This window comes from Macaca thibetana, chromosome 4 (assembly GCF_024542745.1).
Source record: "Macaca thibetana thibetana isolate TM-01 chromosome 4, ASM2454274v1, whole genome shotgun sequence".
Classification (NCBI taxonomy): domain Eukaryota; kingdom Metazoa; phylum Chordata; class Mammalia; order Primates; family Cercopithecidae; genus Macaca; species Macaca thibetana.
The window spans coordinates 112,293,175-112,318,748 of record NC_065581.1 but is presented as its reverse complement, the minus strand read 5'-3'; the positions used below and the strand labels follow the sequence as shown (position 1 = coordinate 112,318,748).

Below are 25,574 nucleotides of genomic sequence, written 5' to 3'. Positions count from 1 at the left end.
AGAAAGGACTATTTTGAAGACAACTATAATAAAATTTTGATAACTGATAGTAGGCAAGATATTTTAAATATATCAAAGTTGTGTCATTAACATTAATGTGTCCCTTAATATGAAGTCCTGCTCAGGCTTATTTATGTATTCAACAGACGCATACCTGTTGAAGTGTAACAGATATTCTGGACACGAGCAATGGTAAACAAGACAGATGCAGTCCCTGCATTCATGCAATTTGCAAATGAATGGTCTTTGACATTTTATTGTGATTGTTTTAGTTACTTAATTGGAGAATCTTTTAATTTAAATTTGTGTTATGTTCAGTGTAAAGGAACAAAAATGTAATGTGCATTTCTGAGACTCAGTAACACTTCTGGGTTTTCCTTTTTCATTTAAGGAAAAATTTAGTGCCCAAAATAGGCTAGAATTTTTGAAATCAAGTAATTGACGACCTGGGAACCAATTTTATTACAATAGGTTTTTAGTGGTCTTAGAACTTTTCAGAGGTGGTAGCTCTGAAAATGATAACACTGTAATACATTCACACATACATCTATCATCCAATAAATGTTAATTGAGGCCCATTACAGCATTGTGTTAGATTTTGAGGTTACAAATTGTTGACCCCATGTTGAACATGTTGACCCCATCAGTATAATCCGTTTGACATTACACAGTCATTTAAACATTAAAGTGTCAGTGGATATTTTAGTTGTAATTTTGATAAGTACTCTGAAGGAGAAAACAGTGGGTGTTGGGAAAGCAGTATTTGGTTGATTGATTATTAGAGAGGATCTGAGAACACTTACTTGAGGAAGGAACATTTGACTGGACTCAAAGAGATGAGTAGGAGTTAAGTAGGCAAGGAGGAAAAGAGGACACATGAAGGAGGAAGAATGTTCTAGAAACACACACACAGGTATATGTATATGCATATATCTTCCTTAGAAAAAAAAAAGACAGCTGCAACATGATTGAACTTATATACCCAATTACCAAAGCTTATTGTGCACCATAAAGATGGAGATAAAGGCTTTTTAAGCAGCATGGATAGAATCTTTGTAGTTTTTATGTATAGGCTGGTTCTTCTGACAACTTTGATTTTTCCTCTTTACCAATGTCATGGTCTTCTACACATACAATGCAATCATTATTATAAAATTATATTTTGACTCAAACTCTCAGGTAGGATGATTCAGCTGTGCGCCATCAACATAGCAGCATGAATGGCAGAGACTAGTCATTCCCAACAGTGAAGGGGCAACATAAAACTAATTTTAATATTATATAAAAGTACTTCTTGCCCTTGACTGCCTTTTTTTTTTAAAGAAAATAAACTTTAAAAGTTAGTTTTAGATATACAGAATTATTGCAAGGATAGTAAGAGAGTTCTCATATATGCCTCACCCAGTTTCCTCTATTATTGATGTCTTATATTGTATGGTACATCTATCATAACTAATGAACCAATATTGTTTCATTATTAGTAACTAAATCTATACTTTATTCAGATTTTCTAAGTTTTCATTTCATGTTCTTTTTCTGTCCCAGGACCCCGTCAGGATATGGTATGCGTAGTTGTCCTGTCTTCCCAGGCTGTCTATGGTTGTGACAGTTTCTGAGACTTCCACTGTTTTTGATGACCCAGGTAGTTTAGGCATTTTGTAGAATGCCTCTCAGTCTGAATTTGTCTGATGTTTTCCTCATGGTTTGACTGGGTTTAATGTGTTTTGGGGAGGAAGACCACAGAGGTTAAGTGTGATTGTCATCACATCGTATCGAGGGTACATGCCGTCCCTATGACTTATCACTGTGGATGTTAACCTTGATCATCTGGCTTGAGATACTATTTGTTAGGTTTCTTTATTATACAGTTACTCTTTTCTTCTCCTTGTCCATACAGTACTTTTTGGAAGAAACCATTTTGTGCAGCTCATTTTTTTTTATTTTAAGTTGTGGGGTACATGTGCAGCACGTGTAGGTTTGTTACATAGTTAAACGTGTGCCATGATGGTTTGCTGCACCTATCAACCCATCACCTAGGTATTAAACCCAACATGCATTAGTTATTTTTCCTAATGCTCTCCCTCCCCCCACCCCAACCTGATGGGTCCCAGTGTGTGTTGTTTCCCTCCCTGTGTCCATGTGTTCTCATTGTTCAGCTCCCACTTATAAGTGAGAACATGTGGTGTTTGGTTCTCTGTTCCTGCATTAGATTGCTGAGGATAATGGCTTCCGGCTCCATCCATGTCCCTGCAAAGGACATGATCTCCTTCCCTTTTATAGCTGCATAGTATTCCATGGTATATATGTACCACATTTTCTTTATCCGGTCTATCACTGGTAGGCATTTGATTTGATTCCATGCCTTTGCTATTGTGAATAGTGCTGCAGTGAACATACGCATACGTGTATCTTTGTAATAGAGTGATTTATATTTCACTGGGTATATACCCAGTAATGGGATTGCCAGATTGAATGGTATTTCTAGTGCTAGATCTTTGAATCGCTACACCATCTTCCTCAATGGTTGAACTAATTAATTTACGTTCCAACCAACAGTGTAAAAGTGTTCCTATTTCTTTGCAATCTCGTCAGCATCTGTTGTTTCTTGGCTTTTTAATAATCATCATTCTGACTGGTGTGAGATGGTATCTCATTGTGGTTTTGATTTGCGTTTCTCTAATGATCAGTGATGTTGAGCTTTTTTCATATGTTTGTTGGCCTCATGAATGTCTTTTTTTGAGAAGTGTCTGTTCATGTCCTCTGCCCACTTTTTAATAGGGTTGTTTGTTTTTTCTTGCAAATTTGTCTAATTTCCCTGTAGATTCTGGTTATTGGACCTTTGTCAGATGGATAGATTGCAAAAAATTTCCCTCACTTATTTGGTTGCGTGTTTTCTCTGGTGGTAGTTTCTTCTGCTGTGCAGAAGATGTTTAGTTTAATTAGATCTCATTTGTCAATTTTGGCTTGTTTTGCAATTGCTTTTGGCAGTTTTGTCATGAAATCTTTGCCTGTGCCTATATCCTGAATGGTATTTATTGCCTAGATTTTCTTCTAGGGGGCTCAAACTATAGTACAAGGCTTCAATAACCAAAACAGCATGGTACTGGTACAAATACAGACACATAGACCAAAGGAACAGAATAGAGAACTCAGAAATAAGACCGCACATCTACAATCATTTGATCTTCGAGGAACCTGACCAAAACAAGCAATGGGGAAAGGATTGCCTATTTAATAAATGGTGCTGAGAGAACTGGCTAGTCATATACAGAAAATTGAAACTGGACCCCTTACTTACACCTTATACAAAAATTAGCTCAAGATGGATTAAAGACTTAAATGGAGCTCATATTTAAGGAGTGAGAAGATATGCTCTACCTCTTTAAGGGTGGAGTAGCTCTATAAATTATTTGGAAGTGTCTATTCTCCTCCATTAACTTGTTTAGTCAACAAGTAGTGTCAGTCATCTAGAACTCATGAATATTTATGCTTTGGGTACAGTCCAATACTATTTTATTTTATAACTCATCTTGTTCCAGCTTTGGCCATTGGGAGCTTTTTCAGTTGGCTCCTATATCTCTTTGGCTTCTTACATATCATTGTAGGTTTTTTTTAAAGCCTTTTCTTACTTTCTGTCACTACAAGATAGTTCAGACTTATCTTCTGTATTTCTTGCCCCAGTTCTACGATCAGCCACTTCTCCAAGGAGCAATAATTTCCTTCAATGAAAACCAAGATATGGGCAGTTGGTGTACTTGTTGTTATTGGGTGTTGTTACTTCTAGATCCACTAAGCTGATAGTGCAAAAAGATGTATGTGTGTGTACCAACCTATATATCTACACACATATAAAAATACTTCAACTTGTAACCATCTGTATCTATCTTAGGCTAAACCTAAGTACTTACTGATGTCTCCAACTCTAACCTGCAACATCATGGAACATTCTAGCCTTCTCCTCTTACTCATCTGTCACTTCCTACACCAACAGTGAGAAACCTGGCTCCTACCACCTGCTATTTGTTTACTTAATTATTTAATTCCAGTATACTTGTATGGAAGTTTCAGAATTGTTAATCTGTACTCAGGTAAGAAACAACTTTATCAACTGGAGTATAGTGTTTATATACAGTTCCTTTGCCTTTATTCTGACAGAGTCCACTTACTCATTTTCCAAGTTACTTAGGTTAGCGCCTTATTTTTCTAAGTCTTTTAGTGAGTTTGTTTCATATATTTGTCATACATTTAAATTCTTTTGTAATATTTTGCATTCCATCCCAGTTTCCCCTGACCTCCTAAATTAACTTTTAAAGTTTGGATACATTGTGGTCTATTCGTTGTTCTGTAAAGCTTTATGGATTTTGACAAGTATTTAATGTGTCATATCACCATTATAGTAATACAGTTCCTGTGGAATAGAATAGTTTCTATTGCTGTAGCATAGAATAGTTTCTCTACTCTATAAAATATCCTGTGTTTCACTAATTCAACCCCTCCTTTGCACCTTGAACTCCTGACAACCCCTGGTCTGTTTAATACCTTTCTTTTGTCTCTTCTAGAATTTCACCTAATTGAAATCATACAATACGTAGCTTTTTCAGACTGGCCACTTTCACTTAGCAATATTCATGTAAGTTTCATCCTTATATTTTCATGGACTGATAGCTCATTTCTTTTTCATCACTGAATAATACTTTTATTTATCCACTCTGATGAAGGACCTCTTGATTGCTTCTAAATTTATGGCAATTATGAATGAAACTACTCTAAACATTTTTGTGCAGGTTTTCGTGTGCACGTGTATTTTCGAATTAGTTGGGTAAATATCTAGCAATTCAATTTCTACATCATTGTGATAATAACGTGTTTAGCTTCCTAAGAAACTGCCAACCTATCTTCCAAAATAGGTGTACCATTTTGCATTCCCACCAGCAATGAATGAGAGTTCTTGATGCTCCACATCCTTGTCAGCATTTGATTTTTGTCAGTGTTTTGGATTTTAACTATTGTAATAGATGTGTAGCAGTATTTGATTGTTTTAATTTGCAGTTCTTTTTTTTTTTTTTTTTTTTGAGATGGAGTCTCACTCTATTGCCCAGGCTGGAGTGCAGTGCCGCGATCTTGGCTCACGGCAACCTCCGCCTCCCAGGTTCAAGCAATTCTCTGCCTCAGCCTCCTGAGTAGGTGGGATTACAGGTGGCTGCCACCGCGCCCGGCTAATTTTTGTATTTTTAGTAGAGACGGGGTTTCACCATACTGGCCAGGCTGGTCTTGAACACCTGACCTTGTGATCTACCCATCCCGGCCTCCCAAAGTGCTGGGATTATCGGCATGAGCCACCGAGTCTGGCCTGCAATTTCTTAATGACAAAAAATATTGAGGATATTTTCACAAGGTTTTTTTTGCCAACTATATATTTTTAAAATTAATTTTTCTTTTTATTTTATTTTGTAACTTTTATTTTAGGTTTGGGGTACGTATGTACATTTGTTAATACAGGCAAATTTGTGTCACAGGTGTTTGGTGTACAGATCATCTTCTCACCCAGGTACTAAGCACAGTTCTTGATAGTTCTTTTTCCTGATCCTCTCGCTCCTTCCACTCTCTTCCCTCACATAGGCCCCAATGTCTCTTGTTCCCCTCTTTATGACCATTGGTTCTCATTATTTATCTCTCACTTAAAAGTGAGAACATGCAGTATTTGGTTTTCCATTTCTGCGTTAGTTTGCTAAGGATAATGTCCTCTAGCTCCATCCTTGTTCCTGTACAGAACATGCTGTCGTGTTTTTCTTTTTGTTTTTGTTGTTTGTTTGTTTTTTAATGGCTGCATAGTATTCCATGGTGTCTATGTACTTCATTTTTTTTTTTAATCCTGCCTACCATTGATGGGCATTTAGGTTGGTTCCATGTTTTTGCTATTGTGAATGGTGTTGCAATGAACATACATGTGTATGTGTCTTTATGGTAGAACAATTTATATTCCGCTGGGCATATACACAGTAATGGGATTACTGGGTTTAATGGTACTTCTCCTTTTAGGTCTTTGAGGAATTTCCACACTGCTTTCCACAATGGGTGAACTAATTCACACTCCCACCAGCAGTGTATGAGTGTTCCCTTTTCTCCATAACTTCCCCAGCATCTGTCTTCTTTTTTTTTTTTTTGAATTTTTAATAGTAGCCATTCTGACTGGTGTGAGATGGTATCTCATCATGGCTTTAATTTACATTTCTCTAATGATTAGTGATACTTAGCATTTTTTCATTTGTTGCCAACTGTATATATTCTTCAATGAGGTGTATGTCAGATTTTTTTGCCCATTTTAAAAGTGGGGTTTTGGGCTGGGCACAGTGGCTCACGCCTGTAATCCCAGCACTTTGAGAAGCCAAGGCAGGCAGATCACCTGAGGTCAGGAGTTCGAGACCATTCTGGCCAACATGGTGAAACCCCGTCTCTACTAAAAACACAAAAATTAGTCAGGCATGGTGTCGGACACTTGTAATCCCAGTTACTTGGGAGGCGGAGGCAGGAGAATCGCTGGAACCCGGGAGGCAGAGGTTGCCGTGAGCCGAGACTGAACCATTGCACTTCAGCCTGGGCAACAAGAACGAAACTCCGTCTCAAAATACATACATACATAAAATCGGCTTTTTGTTTTCTTTTTGTTGAGTTTGAGGAGTTTTTTCTTTGTATATTTCGATGACAAGTCTTTTATCAGCCATGTATTTCACAAATAATTTCTCCCAGTTTGTGGCTTATCTTTTTATTCTCTTAATTGTTTTTTTCAGAGTAGAAATTTAAATTTTAATGAAGTCCAACTTATTAATTTTTTTCTTCTGTAGATTGTGCTATTGGTGTTGTATATGCAAACTTATCACCAAATTCAATATCATATAGAATTTTTTCTGTTTTCTTCAAGAAGTAGTTTTGTAATTTTGCATTATATATTTAGATCAATGATTTGCTTTAAGTTTTGTTTAAGGTGTAAGGTTTGTGAATAAGTTTTTCTTTTTCCACATTGATGTCCAATTGCTTCAGCAACATTTTCTTTTTATGTATATCTTAAGGATGATCAATGCAATATTTTCTGAAAACATGACCTTTTTCCCATTTAATTGGCTCTTCTTCTTTGTCAAAGATCAGTTGACCTTATTTGTGTCGATCTATTTCTGGACTTGTTATTCTGTTTCACTGGTCCATCTGTCTATACTTTAACCTGTACCATACTACCTTTATTACTATAGCCTTTATGGTAAGTCTTGAAATGAAATAGTGCAAGTGCTCCACCTTCTTCAGAATTTTAGTTCTTCTTCAGTATTAAAGGCTATTCTAGGTCTTTTGCCTTTCTTTAAACATGTTAGAATCAATTGTCAATTTCTACAAAATAGATGATTGGGATTTGGATTTAGATTACTCTGAATCTGTTAAGTTGGGAAGAATTGACATTTTATCAATATTGAATAATATGAACATGTAACAATATTGAGCTTTCAATTTCTGACTATTATCTCTTCATCTTTTTAAGATCTTCTTTGATTTTTCATTGTTTTATAGTTTTTTACATATAGGCCTTGTACATACTTTGTTAATTTATATCTTTGTATTGAATGTACTATGGTAAATGGTATTGTTTTCTAAACTTTGAATTCCTATTATTCATTATGAGATGTAGGAAAGAAATTGACTGTTGTACATTGACGTTAGATCCTTTAACCTTGGCATCATTACTTATTAGTTCCAGTGGAGTTTTTTGTTGTTGTTAATTCGTTGGAATTATCTGCATAGATAATCATGCCATCTGTGAATAAAGATGTTTTATTTCTTCCTTCCCAATCTATATATCTTTTATTTTTTTTATTTTTTATTTTTTTGCCTTATTGCACTTGCTAGTATTTCTAGTATAATGTATTATAGGAGGAATGAGATAAGATATCTTAGACTTATCCTCATCTTCAGGGGAAAGTGTTTAGTTTTTCACCATTAAGGATAATGTTAGCTATTGGTTTTTAAAATTTCCTTTGTGAAATTGAGGAAATTTTTGTCTATTCTGAATTTGCTGAGTTTTTATCATAAATAGCAGTTGAATTTTGTCAAATACTTTTCCTGTGTCAATTAATATGATCATATGACTTTTCCCATTTTCACTCTTAATGTGACAGATTATACTGATTTATTTTCAAATGTTGAATTTGCCTTCAAACATGGAATAAATCCCATTTGTTCATGATGTATAATTTATTTGATGCATTGTTTGTTCTGTCTTGCTAATATTTTGTTGAGATTTTGTGCCAGTGCTCAGGAGAGATATTGGTCTCTAGTTTTACTTTCTTGTAATATCTTTATCTGATTTTGGTATTAGGATAATTCTAGACTCAGAATGAGTTAGGATGTGTTTCCTCTGCCTCTGTTTACTGAAAGAGATTGTAGAGAATTGGCACAATTTCTTTCTGAAAATTTGTTAGAAATAATCTTGCCACTATCTGAGCCAGATGATTTCTTTATTGGAAGGTAATTAGTAATTGAATCAATATATTTAATATATATGGAGACATTTAGGTTATTTATTTCTCCATGTGTGAGTTTTGGTAGTTTGTGTATTTCAAGGAATTGGTCCATTTCCTCCAAATTATCAAATTTGTGAGCGTAGAGTTGTTCATAATATTCCTTTATTATCCTTTTAATCTCCAAGAGACCAGTGTCATGGTGACTTCTTTTCATTTAAGATATTGGTAATTTATGTTTTCTGTCTCTCTTTTTTTTGCCAGTGTCTTACTCTGCCACCCAGGCTGGAGTGCAATGGTGTGATCTCTGCTCACTGCAACCTCTGCCTCTTGGGTTCAAGTGATTCTCATGTCTCAGCCTCCCGAGTAGCTGGTATTACAGGCATGCTCCAATACACTTGGCTAATTTTTTTGTATTTTTAGTAGAGATGAGGTTTCGCCATTTTGGCCAGGTTGGTTTTGAACTCCCAGCCTCAAGTGCTTTGCCTGCCTCGGCCTCCCGAAGTGCTGGGATTACAGGCGTGAGCCACCGTGCCCGGCTTCTTTTTCTTAATTAGCCTGAATAGAAGTTTATCAATTTTACTGATCTTTTAAAAGAACCAGTTTTTGTTTCACTGAGTTTCTTTATTATGTTTCTGTTTTCAATTTTATTGCCTTCTGCTCTAATTTCAGATGCTCCTTGACTTATGATAGGCTTGTGTCCCAATAAATCCATTGTAATTTGAAAATATTATAAATCAAAAATGCATGTAAAGCACCTGACCTACCGAACATTATTGGTTAGCCTAGCCTCCCTTAAATGTGCTCAGAACACATACATTAACCTATAGTTGAGCAAAATGATCTGGCAGCAAAACACACTATGGAGTATTGATGGTTTACCCTGAGGATCGCATAGCTGACTGAGAGCTGTGGCTTGCTGCTGCTGCCCAGCATTAATTGAGAGTATTGTCCCACATATTGCTAGCACAGGGGAAGATCTAAATTGCAAATTCAAAATACAGTTTCTACTGAATGCATGCATATTGCTTTTGCACCATTGTGAAGTCAAAATAATCATAAATGAAACCATCTTAAGTTGGGAACTGTCTGTATTATTCTTTCTCTTCTGCTTGCTTTAAGCTTATCTAGTTTTTTCTTCTCTAGTTTTCCAAGGCGGTGGCTTAGGTTGGTTTTTGATATTATATAATTTTCTTATATTAAGTAATATATTTACTTAATGCTATGAATTTTTCTCTAAGCACTGCTTTTCCTGCGTCCCACAAATTTTGATGTTCTATTTTTATTTTCATTTAGTTCAAAATAGTTTACAATTCCTTTTGAGGCTTTTTCTTTGACTCATACGTTCTTTAAAAGTGTGTTGTTTAATCTCTAAATATTTTGAAAATTTCCAGCTATCTTTCTGTTGATTTCTAATTTATTTCCACTTTTGGTGTGAGGCCTACTTTGTACAATTTCTATTCTTTTAAATGTGTTAAGGATGTTTTGTGACCCAGAATGTGGTCTATCTTGGTGTGTATTCCATCAGAGCTTGAGAAGAATGTGTATTCAGTTGTGGTTTGATGGAGTATTCTGTAAATATTAATTAGATCATGTTGATTAATCATACCGTTTAGGTCAACTATATCTGTATTAATTTTCTGCCTGCTCACACTAGCAATTACTGACAGGGGAATGGTGAAGTTTCTAAGTATAATAATGGTTTGGACTTGTCTATTTCCCCTTTTAGTTTCAACCATTTTGCTTCATGTGTTTTGATTCACTTTTGTTAGGTACACACATATATACACATATTTACCATTGTTATATCATCTTGAACAGTTGACCCCTGTATCATAATCTTTATCCTTGATACTTTTCCTTCTTTGGTAGTCTGCTTTGCATGAAATTAATATAACCACTTCAGCTTTATTTTTATGAATGTTAGCATGGTATATCTTTCTCCATTCCTTTACTTTTAACATATCAGAGTTATTATATTTAAAGTGGGCATTGTTATTAGAACAAATACCAAATAAAGTATTTTGCATGCTGGGCTTAAAACCTAGATGACAGGTTTAAAAATAAACCTATGTTAATAGGTGCAGCAAACCACCATGGCACTTGTATACATATGTAACAAAACTGCACATTCTGCACAGGTATCCTGGAACTTAAAGTAAAATAAAAAAGAAATAAATAAAAATAAATAAAAAATTAAAAATAAATTAGCTGGGTGTGGAGGCAGCCACCTGTAGTCCCAGCTACTCAGGAGGCTGAGGCAGGAGAATTAAAATAAATAAATAAATAAATAAATGGGGCTTGTTGTAGACAACGTATAGTTTGGTCTTACTTAAAATTCAATCTGACAACTTCCATCTTTTAACTGGTATATTTAAACAATTTATATTTAAAGCAAGTATTGATATATTTGAATAAAAATAAACCTATGTTTGTTAACTGTTTCATATTTGTTGTCAAAGGCTTCTTTTTGGTCTTTCGTAGTTTTATTTGAGCAATGTATGTAATACCATTTTATCTTTTCTCTTAGAGTATTAACTATACTTCTTTTTTTTTTTTTTGAGACAGAGTTTTGCTCTTGTTGCTCAGGTGGGAGTGCAATGGTGTGATCTTGGCTCACCGCAAACTCTGTCTCCTGGGTTCAAGCGATTCTCCTGCCTCAGCCTCCCAAGTAGCTGGAATTACAGGCATGTACCACCATGCCCGGCTAATTTTGTATTTTTAGTAGAGACTGAGTTTCTCCATGTTGGTAAGGCTGGTCTCAAACTCCTGACCCCAGGTGATCCACCGGCCTTGGCCTCCCAAAGTGCTGGGATTATAGGAGTGAGCCACCACGCCCAGCCTAACTATACTTCTTTAAAGAATTTTTGTACTGGTGCCCCTAAAGTTCACAGTATACATTTTTAACTATTCTAAATACACCTTCAAATAACACTATTTCTCTTTGCATGAAATATAAGAATATTATAACATAGTATTCTCAGTTCCTCCCTACTGTCCCTTGTGATGTAGCTGTCATTCATTTTGCTTACCTATATACTATAATCACCTATACATTGTTACTATTCTGATTTTAAACAGGCAGTTATTGTTTTTTTAAAGATTATATTTTATTTAGTCAAGTATATCTAAAATATCATTTCCACATGTAATCAATATGAAAAATTTTAATTATGATATGTTTTCTTATACTATGTGTTTGATATTCAATGAATTTTTTTATTATTATACTTTAAGTTCTAGGGTACATGTGCACAATGTGCAGATTTGTTACATATGTATACATGTGCCATGTTGGTGTGCTGCACCCATTAACTCGTCATTTAATGCTATCCCTCCCCCTTCCCCACTCCCCACAATAGGACCCGGTGTGTGATGTTCCCCTTCTTGTGTCCAAGTGATCTCATTGTTCAATTTCCACCTATGAGTGAGAACATGTGGTATTTGGTTTTCTGTTCTTGCGATAGTTTGATGAGAATGATGGTTTCCAGCTGCATCCATGTCCCTACAAAGGACACAAACTCATCCTTTTTTTATGGCTGCATAGTATTCCATGGTGTATATGTGCCACATTTTCTTAATCCAGTCTGTCACTGATGGACATTTGTGTTGATTCCAAATCTTTGCTATTGTGAATAGTGCTGCAATAAACATACATGTGCATATGTCTTTATAGCAGCATGACTTATAATCCTATTGTTTACATCAATTAAGAATTTGGAAAGAATTTAGAATCCTTTCTAAAATAAATTTCCTTTTATTTTACCTTAATTTACACGTTCTGTGATTATCTTCCATGATTTATGTAGATCCAAGTTTCTGACTTATATCACCTTCCTCTTGCTTGAAGCAACACCACCACAACACAAATGTTGCTTGAAGAACATTTTTTAACATACTCTGCAGGGCAAGTCTGCTGGTGATGAATTCTCTGAATTTTTGCGTGATTTTTTTTTTAATCTTCACTTTTGAAGGATAATTTCCCTGCATCTAGAATTCTAGATTGGTCACTTTTTTCAACATTTTATATATTTTACTTCACGTCCTTTATTAATGTGTGGTTTCTGAAGAGAAATCTGCTGTATTTCATCCTGTTCTCTATAGTTAGGTGTTTCCCTGCCCCGACTCTGGCTTTTTCAAGATTTTCTCCTTGTCTTTGGTTTTTTTTGCAGTTTGAATACAATATGCCTAGGTGTTGTTTCTTTTGTTTTTTGTAAGGAGTGGCATGTATTTATCTTCTTGATATTCTCTGAGCTTCCTGGATCTGTGGTTTGGTGTCTGTCATTAATTTCGAAAAGTTATCAGTCAACATTACCTCAAATATTTTCTCTTCTCCTTTCTTTTTTTTTCTTTATGGTATTCCAATTATGCATATGTTTGTTATACTTTTTGCTTTTTCATTCTTTTGATTCTTTACATTTCAGTTTGGGACGTTTCTGTTGACTTATCTTTCAGCTCACTGATTATACCATTTTTACATTTCTAGCATTTGCTTTTGATTCTTTCTTAAAATTTCTATCTTTCTGCTCATATTACCCATCTTTTATTGTGTGTTGTCTTCTTTTTCCATTAGAGCCCTTGAACTCTTAATCACAATTGTTTATCTCTCTCCTGACATTCCACATCCAATCCATCAGCATGTCTTATTGGCTTTACTTTCAAAATAAATTAAACTCAGGCACTTCTCACCACTTTTGAAATAACCCTAATACAAACCCCTGTTACCTCGTCAACTGCAATGACTTCCTAACTTATTTTGTAACTTTTGATCTTTGAGTTCTTCCAACAGCCAAGAGTTCTTCCAAAACTATAAACTCTATCATTGGCACTCCTCTGCTCTGTGGAAAGCAGTGGCTTCTCATCTCTTTTAGAGTACAATGCAAGCTCTCACCTTAGCTGGCATGGCCCTGTGGGATTGGCCTCCCTTGTCTTACTTTTCCCTTGTTCAGGCTGCTGTGACCTTCCCTGGTCTTTGGCTCTTGCTAGAAACCTTCGAGCCCATTTCCTTCCCAGTGTCAGCATTTGTGTGTTGCTCGTTTACCTTCCTCACTTCATTCTGGTTTCTACAGCACAGAGAGGTAGTCCCTGATTTAAACATCCTCTTCCCCTGCTTTCCACTTCGTTTTTTTCTCCTAGCACTTACCATTATCAGACATCATATGTTTATTTGTTTATTGTCTATCTTCCTCATAAAAATATGACGTTGTGAGGGTAGGGATTTGTCTTTTTGCCCCAGAGCAGTGCCTGACTCTCAATAACTTTGTTGTATTAAGTGAATGAATAAAATTAAAGCTGATTCAAAGTGAATGAGCATGTGTACATTTTACATAAGTGATACATGACATTCTTCCATTCCTTGGTGGCTCTTAACCATTCTCAGCCAGTTGTAGTACCTTTAAAAAATCATCATGAAGATGATTTTGAGAACTAATTTTGGCAGGAAATAGCAGTTTTAGTCTATCTGCTCCATGTGCAGAATAATAACCTATTTTACTACATCTGATATTTAAGCACTAGAGTCTATTAATAGGTAAATAATTTCCAAAAATAAAAGCATCAGGAGGAAAACAGGGAAATTATTTTTGAAATTATTTTTCAAAAATGTGTGCATTTTTGAAATCTCTAATAAGAAATGTTATAGCTGATAATTCCAGCAATTACAGAATCATGATTGTATCCATACTGGATCAATAGAGGCCCTGGCTTATATAATAATTTGCCCTCTAAGGATTCTAGAACCCCATATGTAAACACAGAACAGATTTATATTGATTGACAGTGCATGTAGGTTTCTACAGATCGTGCCAGTCAGTGTTTCCTAAGGCAGTTGTGCCATGGTAATTAAAATTATGGGCTCTGAAATCAGCCTGCCTGGGTTCAAACCCCATCTTCATGTGTCAGTTTCCTTGGCTATAGAAAGGAATACTAATAGCACCTACCTTACATTGTGGCTTTGAAAATTACATGGTGTAACTTAGTCAAGAGCTTAGATGAGCAATTGGGATCTGGCAAGTGCTCAATAAATGTTAGTTTATCATAATAATAATTATTATTATTACTGATTGCAAGCAAGACAAACTGCTTCTCACTTCAGCAGAAAAAGAAATTATTGAAGTAATTTTGGTTTGATCACAGATTTAATGTGAAGGATGAATAACCAGGCTCGGAAAACAGGTAGAAACCAAGAGGCAGTCAGCATGGCATAGCAGCCAGCACTTCATCAGTGTGATGCCTTGGGGGCAGCCTGGCAGGAGGCACTGCCTTCACTCCTGGACTGCAGATCCACCACAGGACAGCAGGCTGAATTGTCCTGTGTCCAGACTTCACAGTCGCAGGGGAACAGGCTGCATGCAGGTGGGGCCCAGGTCACCTACCTTCACCCTAGAGTCCGGAGCCACAGACAACAGTAATTGTCCTTATAGCTTTTGTGATGGAAAGCAAGTCCTGGCAACCACCAACTCAGGTACTGGGGAATTCGCCAAATGTAGGAAGGCAACTAAGATGCTGGGAAACCAAGAATTCACAAGTGAGTGTTACACCAATTAGTTAATTCATTACAGATTTCAATATTTTCCAAAAAACATCCTACAAAGAACAGCTCACTTTAATATACTCCAACAAATGATGAAATCTCTCCTTGGTCATCAGCTTTTCTAAATTTCTGTAACTTTAGGTGATTCTGAATTTCTTAGTGATTCTGAACTTCTAGAAGATTCTGAAACTGAAGAGTCTTACTTTGGGATGTATTCAAATCCTGACAGTCACATCAGTCCGTGCCCTTTTTCATTATGTAACATGAAACAGAAAGACCTTTCCAACTTACCTTGGGAACCTGCTCCTACAACAGGGTGTGTCATCCCATTTAATAAAGGAAGAGTTATATTTGCACTGTGACCCCTCATCTGAGGTCATCGGGACCGTGCTGTACTCCCTAGCTGCACTGTAAAGGGATAGACAACAACCTTGTCTCCCTCTCCCAGTCATTGTAATCTGTATCAGAGTGCATCATTAGATGAATGAAGACGGAAATGTTCCCATGGTCAGCAGGTGGGGAAGGCAGGACTTGCTCCTCCGAATCAATGAAACCTAGTTCATTCTAAGACTTGGGGAGAGCAACTTTGAGGAAATGGGGCCCCTAAACTTGCCATGTGGGAGAATTTGGGGGATGGTAATTCGGGCATCCTTTATCTACTAAATGTAATCTTCACTTTCCCACCCTCCAATTTTTCTCAGTTGGGCTTGAAATTGTTTTTGCTTGTTACACTTTATGGGAAAAGAAAGGGAAATCCTAATAAGGTCCATGCCAGCAAAACTCTAGAAGAAGAAACTAAGAATTTCAAATTGGCAGTTTGTTCATGAGAAAAGACGAGGTTAAAGGATTTTGTTAAACAGATGACCAAAATAATTACTGGAAACTTCTGCTTCTGGACAAGGTGGAGTAACAAAGGCTACATTTACCTTCCCACCAGAAAATATAATAAGCAAACAAAACCTGGACAAAACACTGGACATGACACTGCTGTCTTTAAACTCTGGACATCAATCAGTGCAGGATGGTATTTCATAAGAAAGGGAAAAAAATTGGGGTGAGCCTTCTGATTGCTTCCAGCCTAGAGAGAAGTTTCAGGCCACAGCAAGTTGGGAGGAACCTAGGTGTAAGTATATATATAGGGTAGAACATCATAGTTGCCAAATGAATGGCACAGGAAGGAAAAACTACAAGAACAGGGGAAGTAGAGCCATAAAACTAGAGTGGGGTCTAAGATTCACTATGGATGAAACGGGGTGTTAATTGGGTTTTCAAGGCCAATGCAAGAGGAGGCATAGAAAAAGAACAAGGTGGTGTTGGGAAGTATTATAAAAAGAGGCACAGGCTCATCCTTGTTTTATAAAAAACAAAGGCTTTTGGAGGGGATTTGTAAAGATAGGTTTGAAAAGTACTTTGAGACTATTTGTGGAAATTCATGAATCTTAGAGTTTGATTTTATTCAGGAGATCAGTAGCTTTTAAAATGTAAAATAAAACCAGTAAACTCTATCTAAAATAAGTTCTTCCCCTAATCCCAGCATAAAAAATACATATAAAAGCATAGCTGCTTTAGACAAAATGGGGGGTACGAGATGACCAGAAACCTCAACAGCACCACCTCTAGTAGCACCGTAGAACTGCCAAGAGTTTTCAGAGTATAGTTAATTCCTGCTGATGGCTAAGGCAGTCATTGTTGCAGAGAAGATTGAAGATAGGTGAGATCAGTTAATTGGGTTGGAGGGAAGACTGAAGATAGGCAAGAAGACAAATTAGGAACTGCTGCAATGATCTAGGCAAGAAAGAACCTATGAACTAGGAGGGAGGCTTAAAGACAGCAAGGAGGGGACTATAGGCAGGGACATGTAAGGAAATGCTCAGTGGGTTAAGGTGAGTTTGTAGATATGAAAGGAGAGAAGGAAAGAACATTAAGTAGCTTTAAGTGAACCAGATAATTTATAGTTCCTTGACCTGAAACATTTAGAGGCTGTGATAACACTAATAATAATAATAATCTGTAATTGCATGAATTACATAGTGTAATGATACATCATGATATAATGGTCTTACCAATGCTTTACAATCAATGACATTGTGGTACTGAGGCTTTGGAGGCAGACAGACCTTGATTCAAACCTCTGTGCTGCCCGTGGTATGACCTTGAGCATGGTAGTTAATCTGAACTTCTTTCTTTTCTGTTAAATGGGGGACAATGACAGTACTTACCTTATAGTATTTGAAGGGAGAGTGTTAGAATTGATACTGGGGAGTCTCTCCAGAGAAAGTTTTATTAGTTATTGTCTTTATTTAATTCTTAATTAATCAGCACTCCTGTTTTCTTTAACATGTTGAATTTAAAAGCTCAGTGTATTTCTTTGTCTTGCCTCTTAATACCTCATGAATTATTGAGAAACAAAAGAAAGTGATTATGCAAATGTTCAAAATATCTAATAATACATGAAAGTAGTCATGGGAAACTGGAGAGAAATAACTTTACTGATATTATACTAGTTTTTTTCTGGAAGCATAGCATATTAAGAAAAAAGCTCATTTCAACGAAAGAAAATGTAAAAATTAGAGTGCATTAGAAGCATAATCCAATGAATTCTATTCCTAATGAATACTCAGGCAGTATGTTAACTTTTTCTGAGATACAGTAGCCAAGCCAAAAAATTTAAAGAATGAAAAAAACAGATGATTAAACAAACTGAAGTAATTAGAGGTAGTCTTTGAAAATGCCTCATTAGGCATTTGACTCATTAGGACAGATCTTTTGATTTTAGGGCCAGGACATAATTGTTTAAGCAGTTGATGTGTCTTCAGCTCCTTTCACCTTGTCACAAGTTGTCCCCTATACCGCCTTTCTACCTAGCTTCCAAGTCCAGGCAGACTTTGAAGAGATTCCTTAGGGCTCACCTCCCCTAGAGAGTGCCCTCCGTACTATCTCTTTCCTTTTCCTCCTCATTCCTGTTGCCGGTGTTTATTGCTTTAATAAATTCCCCTAAGTTAATACCTCCTAGGTGGATTAGAATCATTCAAATCCACCTTGATTTCTGCTAAGTGGAAATTTTATACTCAGCCTTTCTAAATCCTTACAACAATGTGATGAGGATATTACAGTTGCTTTAACCCAAGGAGATGAAATTCAAACTGGTGGCATTTCACACTTACAGTGGGCTTGCAGGATGAAAGAGAGCTTGGTATCTTGATCCCTTATATAAAACAGGTGGGTCTTGTTAGAAAAATCCTTCAATCATTTTTAAGGTTAAAATTTTGAAAAGAGGTACAAAGAAATTTGCTTTGATGCAAATATTGTCTAGTCAGTTATGTAACTTGAGAGATAATGACAGTGTACACTAGCTATCCAGGGCACAATATCTCTGTTGTGCAATTGAATATACTGCTCAACCATTCTGGAAAATGGCATGCTCGTGTGTGAATGACAATGATCTTGTGTGTATGGCACTCCAAGCCAACATGTTGGTCACTGCAAGTAAACTTCTTGATCGTCAAGAGGCTGCCTGTTTAATATTTGCATGATCTAAACGAATTGTTTCTTTTGTTTTTTCCTCTGCTTTATGAACTGGTAGTTTGACCTTTTGGCTTTTTCCCTGAGAGTTAACAAAAGTTAGACAGTTGGGGGGTGAACTTAAGTAAAATCCATATCACTCTATGTTACTGGTCTACTAACAATTCAAGACAATGTCTTGGTAGGAAGCAAGGAATGAGTTTTAAATTTGATCTTTGAATTTCAATTATCCATGCCACTCCTGTGGTCCACCATTCTATATAATTAAGAATAAGCTGTATGTTCCATAGTGACACAACCTGTTGTTTCTGATTTGCAGTTTTCACTTAACCTGCGGTAAAACTGAAATAGAAGTCAGGTCATTTTTTTTTTTTTTTTTTTTACCTTCTTCCACTCAATTCTAGTTAAATATTTTTGAACTTCTATAAAATGTCTGTGCAATATTATCACCAATAATGTGTAAAATTACTACTCCCATGTAGAAGAGTATCCATTCTTTATTCAACCATACCCTTGGAATCCTATCACATGCAGTTGATCATATACTATGTATAATTTTCTAATTTTTTTTTTGTTTGTACACTTTGTAGGGACTTTGGAATTTGGAAAATATAGTACATTTTGGGTATATGTATTAGTCCATTTTCATACTGCTATAAAGAAATACCTGAGACTGGGTAATTTATAAAGAAAAACAGGCATAATGAACTCACAGTTCCACATGGCTGGGGAGGCCTCACAATCATGGCAGAAGGTGAAGGGGAAGCAAAGGCACGTCTTATATGGCAGCAGGCAAGAGAGCATGTGTAAGGGAACTGCCCTTTATGAAACCATCAGATCTCGTGAGACTTATTCACTATCATGAGAACAGCACAGGAAAAACGTGCCCCCATGATTCAATTACCTCCCACTGAGCCCCTCCCACAACATGTGGGGACTATGGGAACTACAATTCCAGATGAGATTTGGATGGGGACACAGCCAAAGCATATCAGTATATTAAAGAAAATATTTGTTAGTGCTAAGTGAATCTACTTTCACCTACTTGATTATTTGATGATTTTATAAATAGTCATCTCTTTCCTCATCTTTCCAATTGCATTTTGTTGTTCTAAAGCCCAAACCTGTGTGTCTTGTGTTCAACAACCTGAATCATACAGTTGTGAGATGTAAATGGGTGTGGTGGTTCCACTTACTTCTTCACATAGTACTACAACTAAGCCATCTAAGTAGTTTGCTCCTAAATTCCTCCAAGAAGGGAAATATCATGATTTGATTTAAGTGTGACATCCTTTCTTAGAGACGTTTTCTTTGTCTCCTTCTTCCCCAGTCACTTCCTCTCATCCACTGTGCTTTCGGCAGTTCATTCGTTCATTAACTCATTCAACGAACATTGAATAACTTTTGATCAATGTCTTCCTCCCTCCAAGCTGAAAACTTGATGGAGGGTAACATGATCTGTCTTTGTTTACTACTGCATCTTCCGTGAATATACATTGTAAGTATTGAACGGATTTTTACTAAATGAAGAAATACTTTGATGAAATATTTTTGATAACTGCCAATATCAGTTTCTGAATTGATTCTAAAATTCTTCTGCTGGAAAGTGGATTAGCTTTAGTATGACTGCTGAAGCCTTTTAAAGTGGGTGATAACACTACATTTTGTTTGCTTTATTAACCTAAGTGCTTTTCTTTGGAATCTTTTTAAAGGAAGATAAATTACATTTATGAAAGAAGCATATTATTTTTAAAGTACTTTATTTTTAAAAGGTAAAATGCTTGTGTAGTTATAATTTGGTAACTCTTGATTTCACCTTAGGAAAAACAATATCACCTTCTAACCATTTCTTTTTTAGTCAAATCACTTGCTTTTATTTCTTTCTGTAGATCTGCTATTGAAAGATTGTAATCACTGCTGCATCTTTCCTGTAAGACTTGATCACATTATTAATTTCTTTGTAAACTTGTAGAATAGGGGTATAAATAGTACTTGGGTAATACACTGACTAATACTGAAGAACCAGGCATTTTCTTACCCCAGCCCTCACACAAAGTAGGGAAATACAAGTTAAAACTCATCTCAAAACTCTGACCTCAGAATTTCCTGAGAAATCTGAACCGAGAAAGATTCTTTGCTTTTGACATTTTTTCCCTGGTTTCCACCGCAAGTCTCTTGCTCTTACATTTTTTTTTCTAGTGTTTCAAATAGAGGATGGTAGAGTCGTATAGAACAATCTCAGCATTGGAGAGGCTACTGGAGGTCAACTAGTGCAAATGCTTTCTGGATAATGGAATCCTTTGGGAACATCCCTTGAAAGTCTTCATCTAGCCTATTCTTGGAAACCCCCAGTGATCCCCCTCATCATCTCCTATGATGGGAGCTTCTATCTTTGTCATCAGCTCTGACTATTTCAAACTGCTTCCTTACATTGAGCTGTAACTAACTAAAAAGTTTCCACACCCTGCTTCTGTTTTAGCCTTTGGGCTCATAAAGAACAAGTTGAACCCGTCTTCTGCAGAACAACTCATGTACAGGAGATGCTCAGGTTTCCTCCATGTTTTCCTTTCTCTAGGCTAACCCTTCTTTGTTCCTCATTTGCTCACTATATGACCTGATTTCATGTCTCCTTACCCGTCTAGTTACTCTAACTTGAGTAGGCTTATTTTTCTTATAGTTTCAGGATCCAGCAATGAGTGTGATACATCAGGTATGCTCTGATGAGTTGAGAGTAGAGTGGACATATCATCTCCCTTACTTCAGATATTGTGATCTCATTGGCAAATCTGGCAATAAAAGTTGAAATGCCTGACCAAGGACAATGGCTGGTCAGGTGCCATTGTTCTCATCTTTTACTTTTAGATGTCCCTCAGTTTGTTAAGTTAGTACCTACATAGTGTCCTGAAACTTGTTCAATTTGTACCTGCATAATAGATTAAATTCAAAATCTCTGCTTAACTGAAAACAAAAGCAAACTTCTTTTCAGAGCCAGAATCTGGAATCATACTTAATAGAGAATGATCTTGTACAAGTTGGATCATCTCTTTAAGTAACGGTTTCTCAAACTTACAAGATTATTGTGAGAACTAAATTAGTTCTAAAGTGTTTCCATGTAAAGTGTATGTAAATGCTTAAAATATGTAGTAAGTTCTGAATGCATATTACTAATAATAATCTTTATTATAATGTTTACTATTTCATGAGAAATGCTTATTTTAATACTGAGCAAATAGGAAGAGTTCATGGCTTCTCTATGTTTTTGAAGTGTCATTTAATATATTATATATATATATTTATATGTATAAAACATATATATATATATTTCAGTTACACATTTGTCCAAATACGTTTACAAATTAAAACAAAACAAGACAAAGTTCTCACACTAGTTATTTGTTATAAAGTGATAGAACAAGTGATATGTTATAAAGAGCATTTATTTCTCATGTCTTTGGTATTAAAAATAGTTGTATTAACTTTGTATCAAAATGATTGCTTCCTTCATTTAAATCTAAGAATTATTGCTGTCTGATAAATATTGGAGAGATTAACTTTTTTGAAAATATAGAAGCTCTTTGTCTTTTTAAAATAGTTGTTTTTGGCAGATGTTAATACATTTCGGCAGCACAGTATGGCCTTTTTCAGGTTAAGGTGCTGAGCCCAAACCTCAAAGAATCACTGCAAAAAGATTGGATCCCCCCTCTTCACCCCATTTCATAATTTAGTTAGTGAGAACCACAGCTGGGTAAACCTTTGGGGGGAAATTATCAAATAAAACAAACTCTTTTTAGAAGTTTACAACTTTTATGTTAGGAAAAAACAAACACATTTGTGAAAAGCTTAAAATCCAGTAAACGACTTGAGGGACTTGTGGTAATCCTAGGGTGATGAGGAGCAGGTTAGTAGCAGTGAAGGACTTAGCACCCCAGGGGGCCAGAGGCTGTAATATACCTTACGAGCAAGTCATTCTTATTTAGTCTTTCCCATTAAGAAGTCTACTTGGACTAAATGCTTTTAAAAATGCCCTTTTAATTTACTATTAAAAGAATATTCCTAGCAGAAGTAGTCTTTGATGCTAAATCATATTTTAAGAATAACTAAAATTAGAATTTTGTTCTTTTTATAACACTCGTTACCTACACACATCCCTACCTGGTGTGTCAGAGTCAGTTTGTACGGGCTCACCAAAGCCTACTGTTCAATTTTCAGGAGTTTTGTAAGCCATTTGATGTCAGACAAGTGGCCTGAAGTTTGTTATGGTGGCAGTATTTACACCATGAAAATTGGCAACTGCTACAAATAGAAGTCTTTTTCTTCTTCTCTTGGAGAGCCACTTGTTAAACACTTACCAGCTCACCTGTGCTTGAAAGTATTTCTTCAAATAAAATGAAAGACGGTTAGCTTTGAAAATTTTTTGTATAAAAGTTTACATGGGAAAAAAATAAACTAATTGTTTTTTCTTCCCCCTGTGTTTTCAGGGATACGAAAAGACCGAAGAGGAGGGAGAATGTTGAAACACAAGCGCCAGAGAGATGATGGGGAGGGCAGGGGTGAAGTGGGGTCCGCTGGAGACATGAGAGCTGCCAACCTTTGGCCAAGCCCGCTCATGATCAAGCACTCTAAGAAGAACAGCCCGGCCTTGTCCCTGACGGCCGACCAGATGGTCAGTGCCTTGCTGGATGCTGAGCCCCCTATACTCTATTCCGAGTATGATCCTACCAGACCCTTCAGTGAAGCTTCGATGATGGGCTTACTGACCAACCTGGCAGACAGGGAGCTGGTTCACATGATCAACTGGGCAAAGAGGGTGCCAGGTAAGAATGCGAAGCTCAACTTTTAAGAGTCAATAGCTTTTCAAGAACTGGTTGTGATGTCATGGGAGAAATAGTGGGGAAAAAAGAAGCAATAACACGTTATGTAATAGGTTTCAAGGTTATAGGAGATGTGTTCATTTTCAGTATCAATACACTGTAATTTTTCTGGAGATTAGGAAATAATATTTTAAAATAAAAATCCAGAAGACTAAAATTTTTAAATTGACATAATTTATTTTTAACCCATCTTATTTACCAGAAAGATTTAGGGTGGACACTACATGATAAAACTATTTGATAGTATATGTTCACATTCGCAGAAACTTGTAACACTAAATGATCTACAAAAGTTCTTAATATTAATGACCTTTGTTCAAAACATCTCAATTATTAATAAAACAATGTTATCTTAAAAAGATTGTTAAGATTGGGTGTGGTGGCTCATGCCTGTAATCCTAGCACTTTTTGGGGCTGAGGTGGGAGGATTGCTTGAGCCCAGGAACTTGAGGCCAGCCAGGGCAATGTGGCGAAACCCTGTCTCTACAAAAAATTTTTAAAAATTACCTGGGTGCAGTGGCAGACACCTGTGGTCCCAGCTACTGGGGAGGCTGAGGTGAGAGGATGGCTTGAGTCCAGGAGGTTGGAGCTACAGTGAACCGTGTTTCTGTGGAGTGCCACTGCACCCCAGCCTGGGTGACAGAGCAAGACCATGTCTCAAAAAATAAACACCAAAAAAAAAAGTTAAGAAAGATCTTTATGGATTAAAGAGATAATAATAAGTTTACTTACTGAATGCCAATTATTTATCCAACCTGGTGTATGCTTAGTATTTTAGCAGAAAGAGAAAGGCAGTGGAAAAATAAATTAAGGTATCATCCCTGAAAGAAACTTTTAGAAGGACGCAGTGGCTGAAGTGATATCTTGTTCCTTCAGCTGATTCTCTCAGAACTGGTGTTATAGTAAAATTGGACTGTTACTCCTGTTGTTCAGGGAGAAGAACTCAAGTCTGTATGGAAACAAGACTAGAAAATGGCTTTCTCCCTGCCCCAGTGTATCCATTCAGGAGCTAATGTAGATGAACCAAGGCAAGAGGAAGTTAAATTTTTTTCTGGGCTTATAGACTCAATGAGTGATAGATTTAGTTGGAGTTTTTCTCATTTGGTTTCTTTTAATAGATGAAATTAATTGTTTCCTACGAAGCATGAAATGTTTAACATGAAACTAAAAAATGTGGAGTTTGTACTTGCATTTCAAGGGTCACTGCTGTGTTACAGGCCAAGTGAACTTATGTCTGGCCTTAGAGAATCTTACATGTATTTGCATCTATCAGCATATAAACATGTGGGCTGTAGAATAAGAAGCCAGCAGTACCAGAACCCAGCCTTGTTAGAGGCCACCATTTTGGTGGTTTGGGTGGTTATTAGGTTACATGGAAGCATGGAGAATAATAGGCAAATGTAGGTTTTCAATGTCAGTCGAACTGGCAAACAAAAATTCCTGATCATCTTCAGAATGAAAAGTTTTCTTGAGTACCTACATATTTTGGCATTTTTATATGAAGCAGATACATTATAAGTTAATTGTTGGAATATAAATGTAATGTGGCTGTAAGTTTTTTCTTTATATTTGTTATTGCCTTGTTCTTATATTTTAGGGAAAGAGAAACAAACAAAGAAACTAATGGTCATATATTTGAGAGCCAACTCTTGGTTGCTATTCAGTTTTATTTTCCCTCATGAAATCTTGGTAATGTTAGCTCTGGAGTACTGCTGAACTGAAGTATAGACATTTTCTTACATATCAGTAGATTCTCGTCATGGCATTTTTATAATAATAAACTATCGAAGAGCATTAGTAACAACTGGAATCAAGCTCAAATACATTACCAGTGGTTGAAGAATTCACATCAATAATCTTCTGAATTTAGGAATAAAATGGAGAAGTCAAGGAAAGGAAAATATTATACACAGGCTAGCAATTGTTAAAATATAATTATTAAAGCCAGAGTTAGACAAACTTATGGCAATAAGATATGTAATAAAACCACTCTATAACTTCATCATGTTAGTTTAAAAGACCTGCATGATTCCAAAATCCTTAGACCAATAAACTATGTCTTCTTACTGGATAATTAAAAAAAATTATAAAGGCAAAATGAAATTATATATGTGTGTGTTTGTGTGTGTTCCATGGGAATACAGCTGT

At 36.1% G+C, this 25,574-nt stretch overlaps 1 protein-coding gene across 13 annotated transcripts in view; it reads left to right on the top strand.

The window, feature by feature from the left end:
• Positions 1-25,574, top strand: part of ESR1 (estrogen receptor 1) — a 435,454-nt gene that overhangs the window by 257,979 nt on the left and 151,901 nt on the right. For all 13 annotated transcript variants that reach the window (XM_050786870.1, XM_050786863.1, XM_050786861.1 and 10 more), the window contains one exon: positions 23,034-23,369. In XM_050786870.1, coding sequence (XP_050642827.1) covers positions 23,034-23,369 — 336 coding nt within the window. The remainder of the gene's footprint in view (positions 1-23,033; positions 23,370-25,574) is intronic.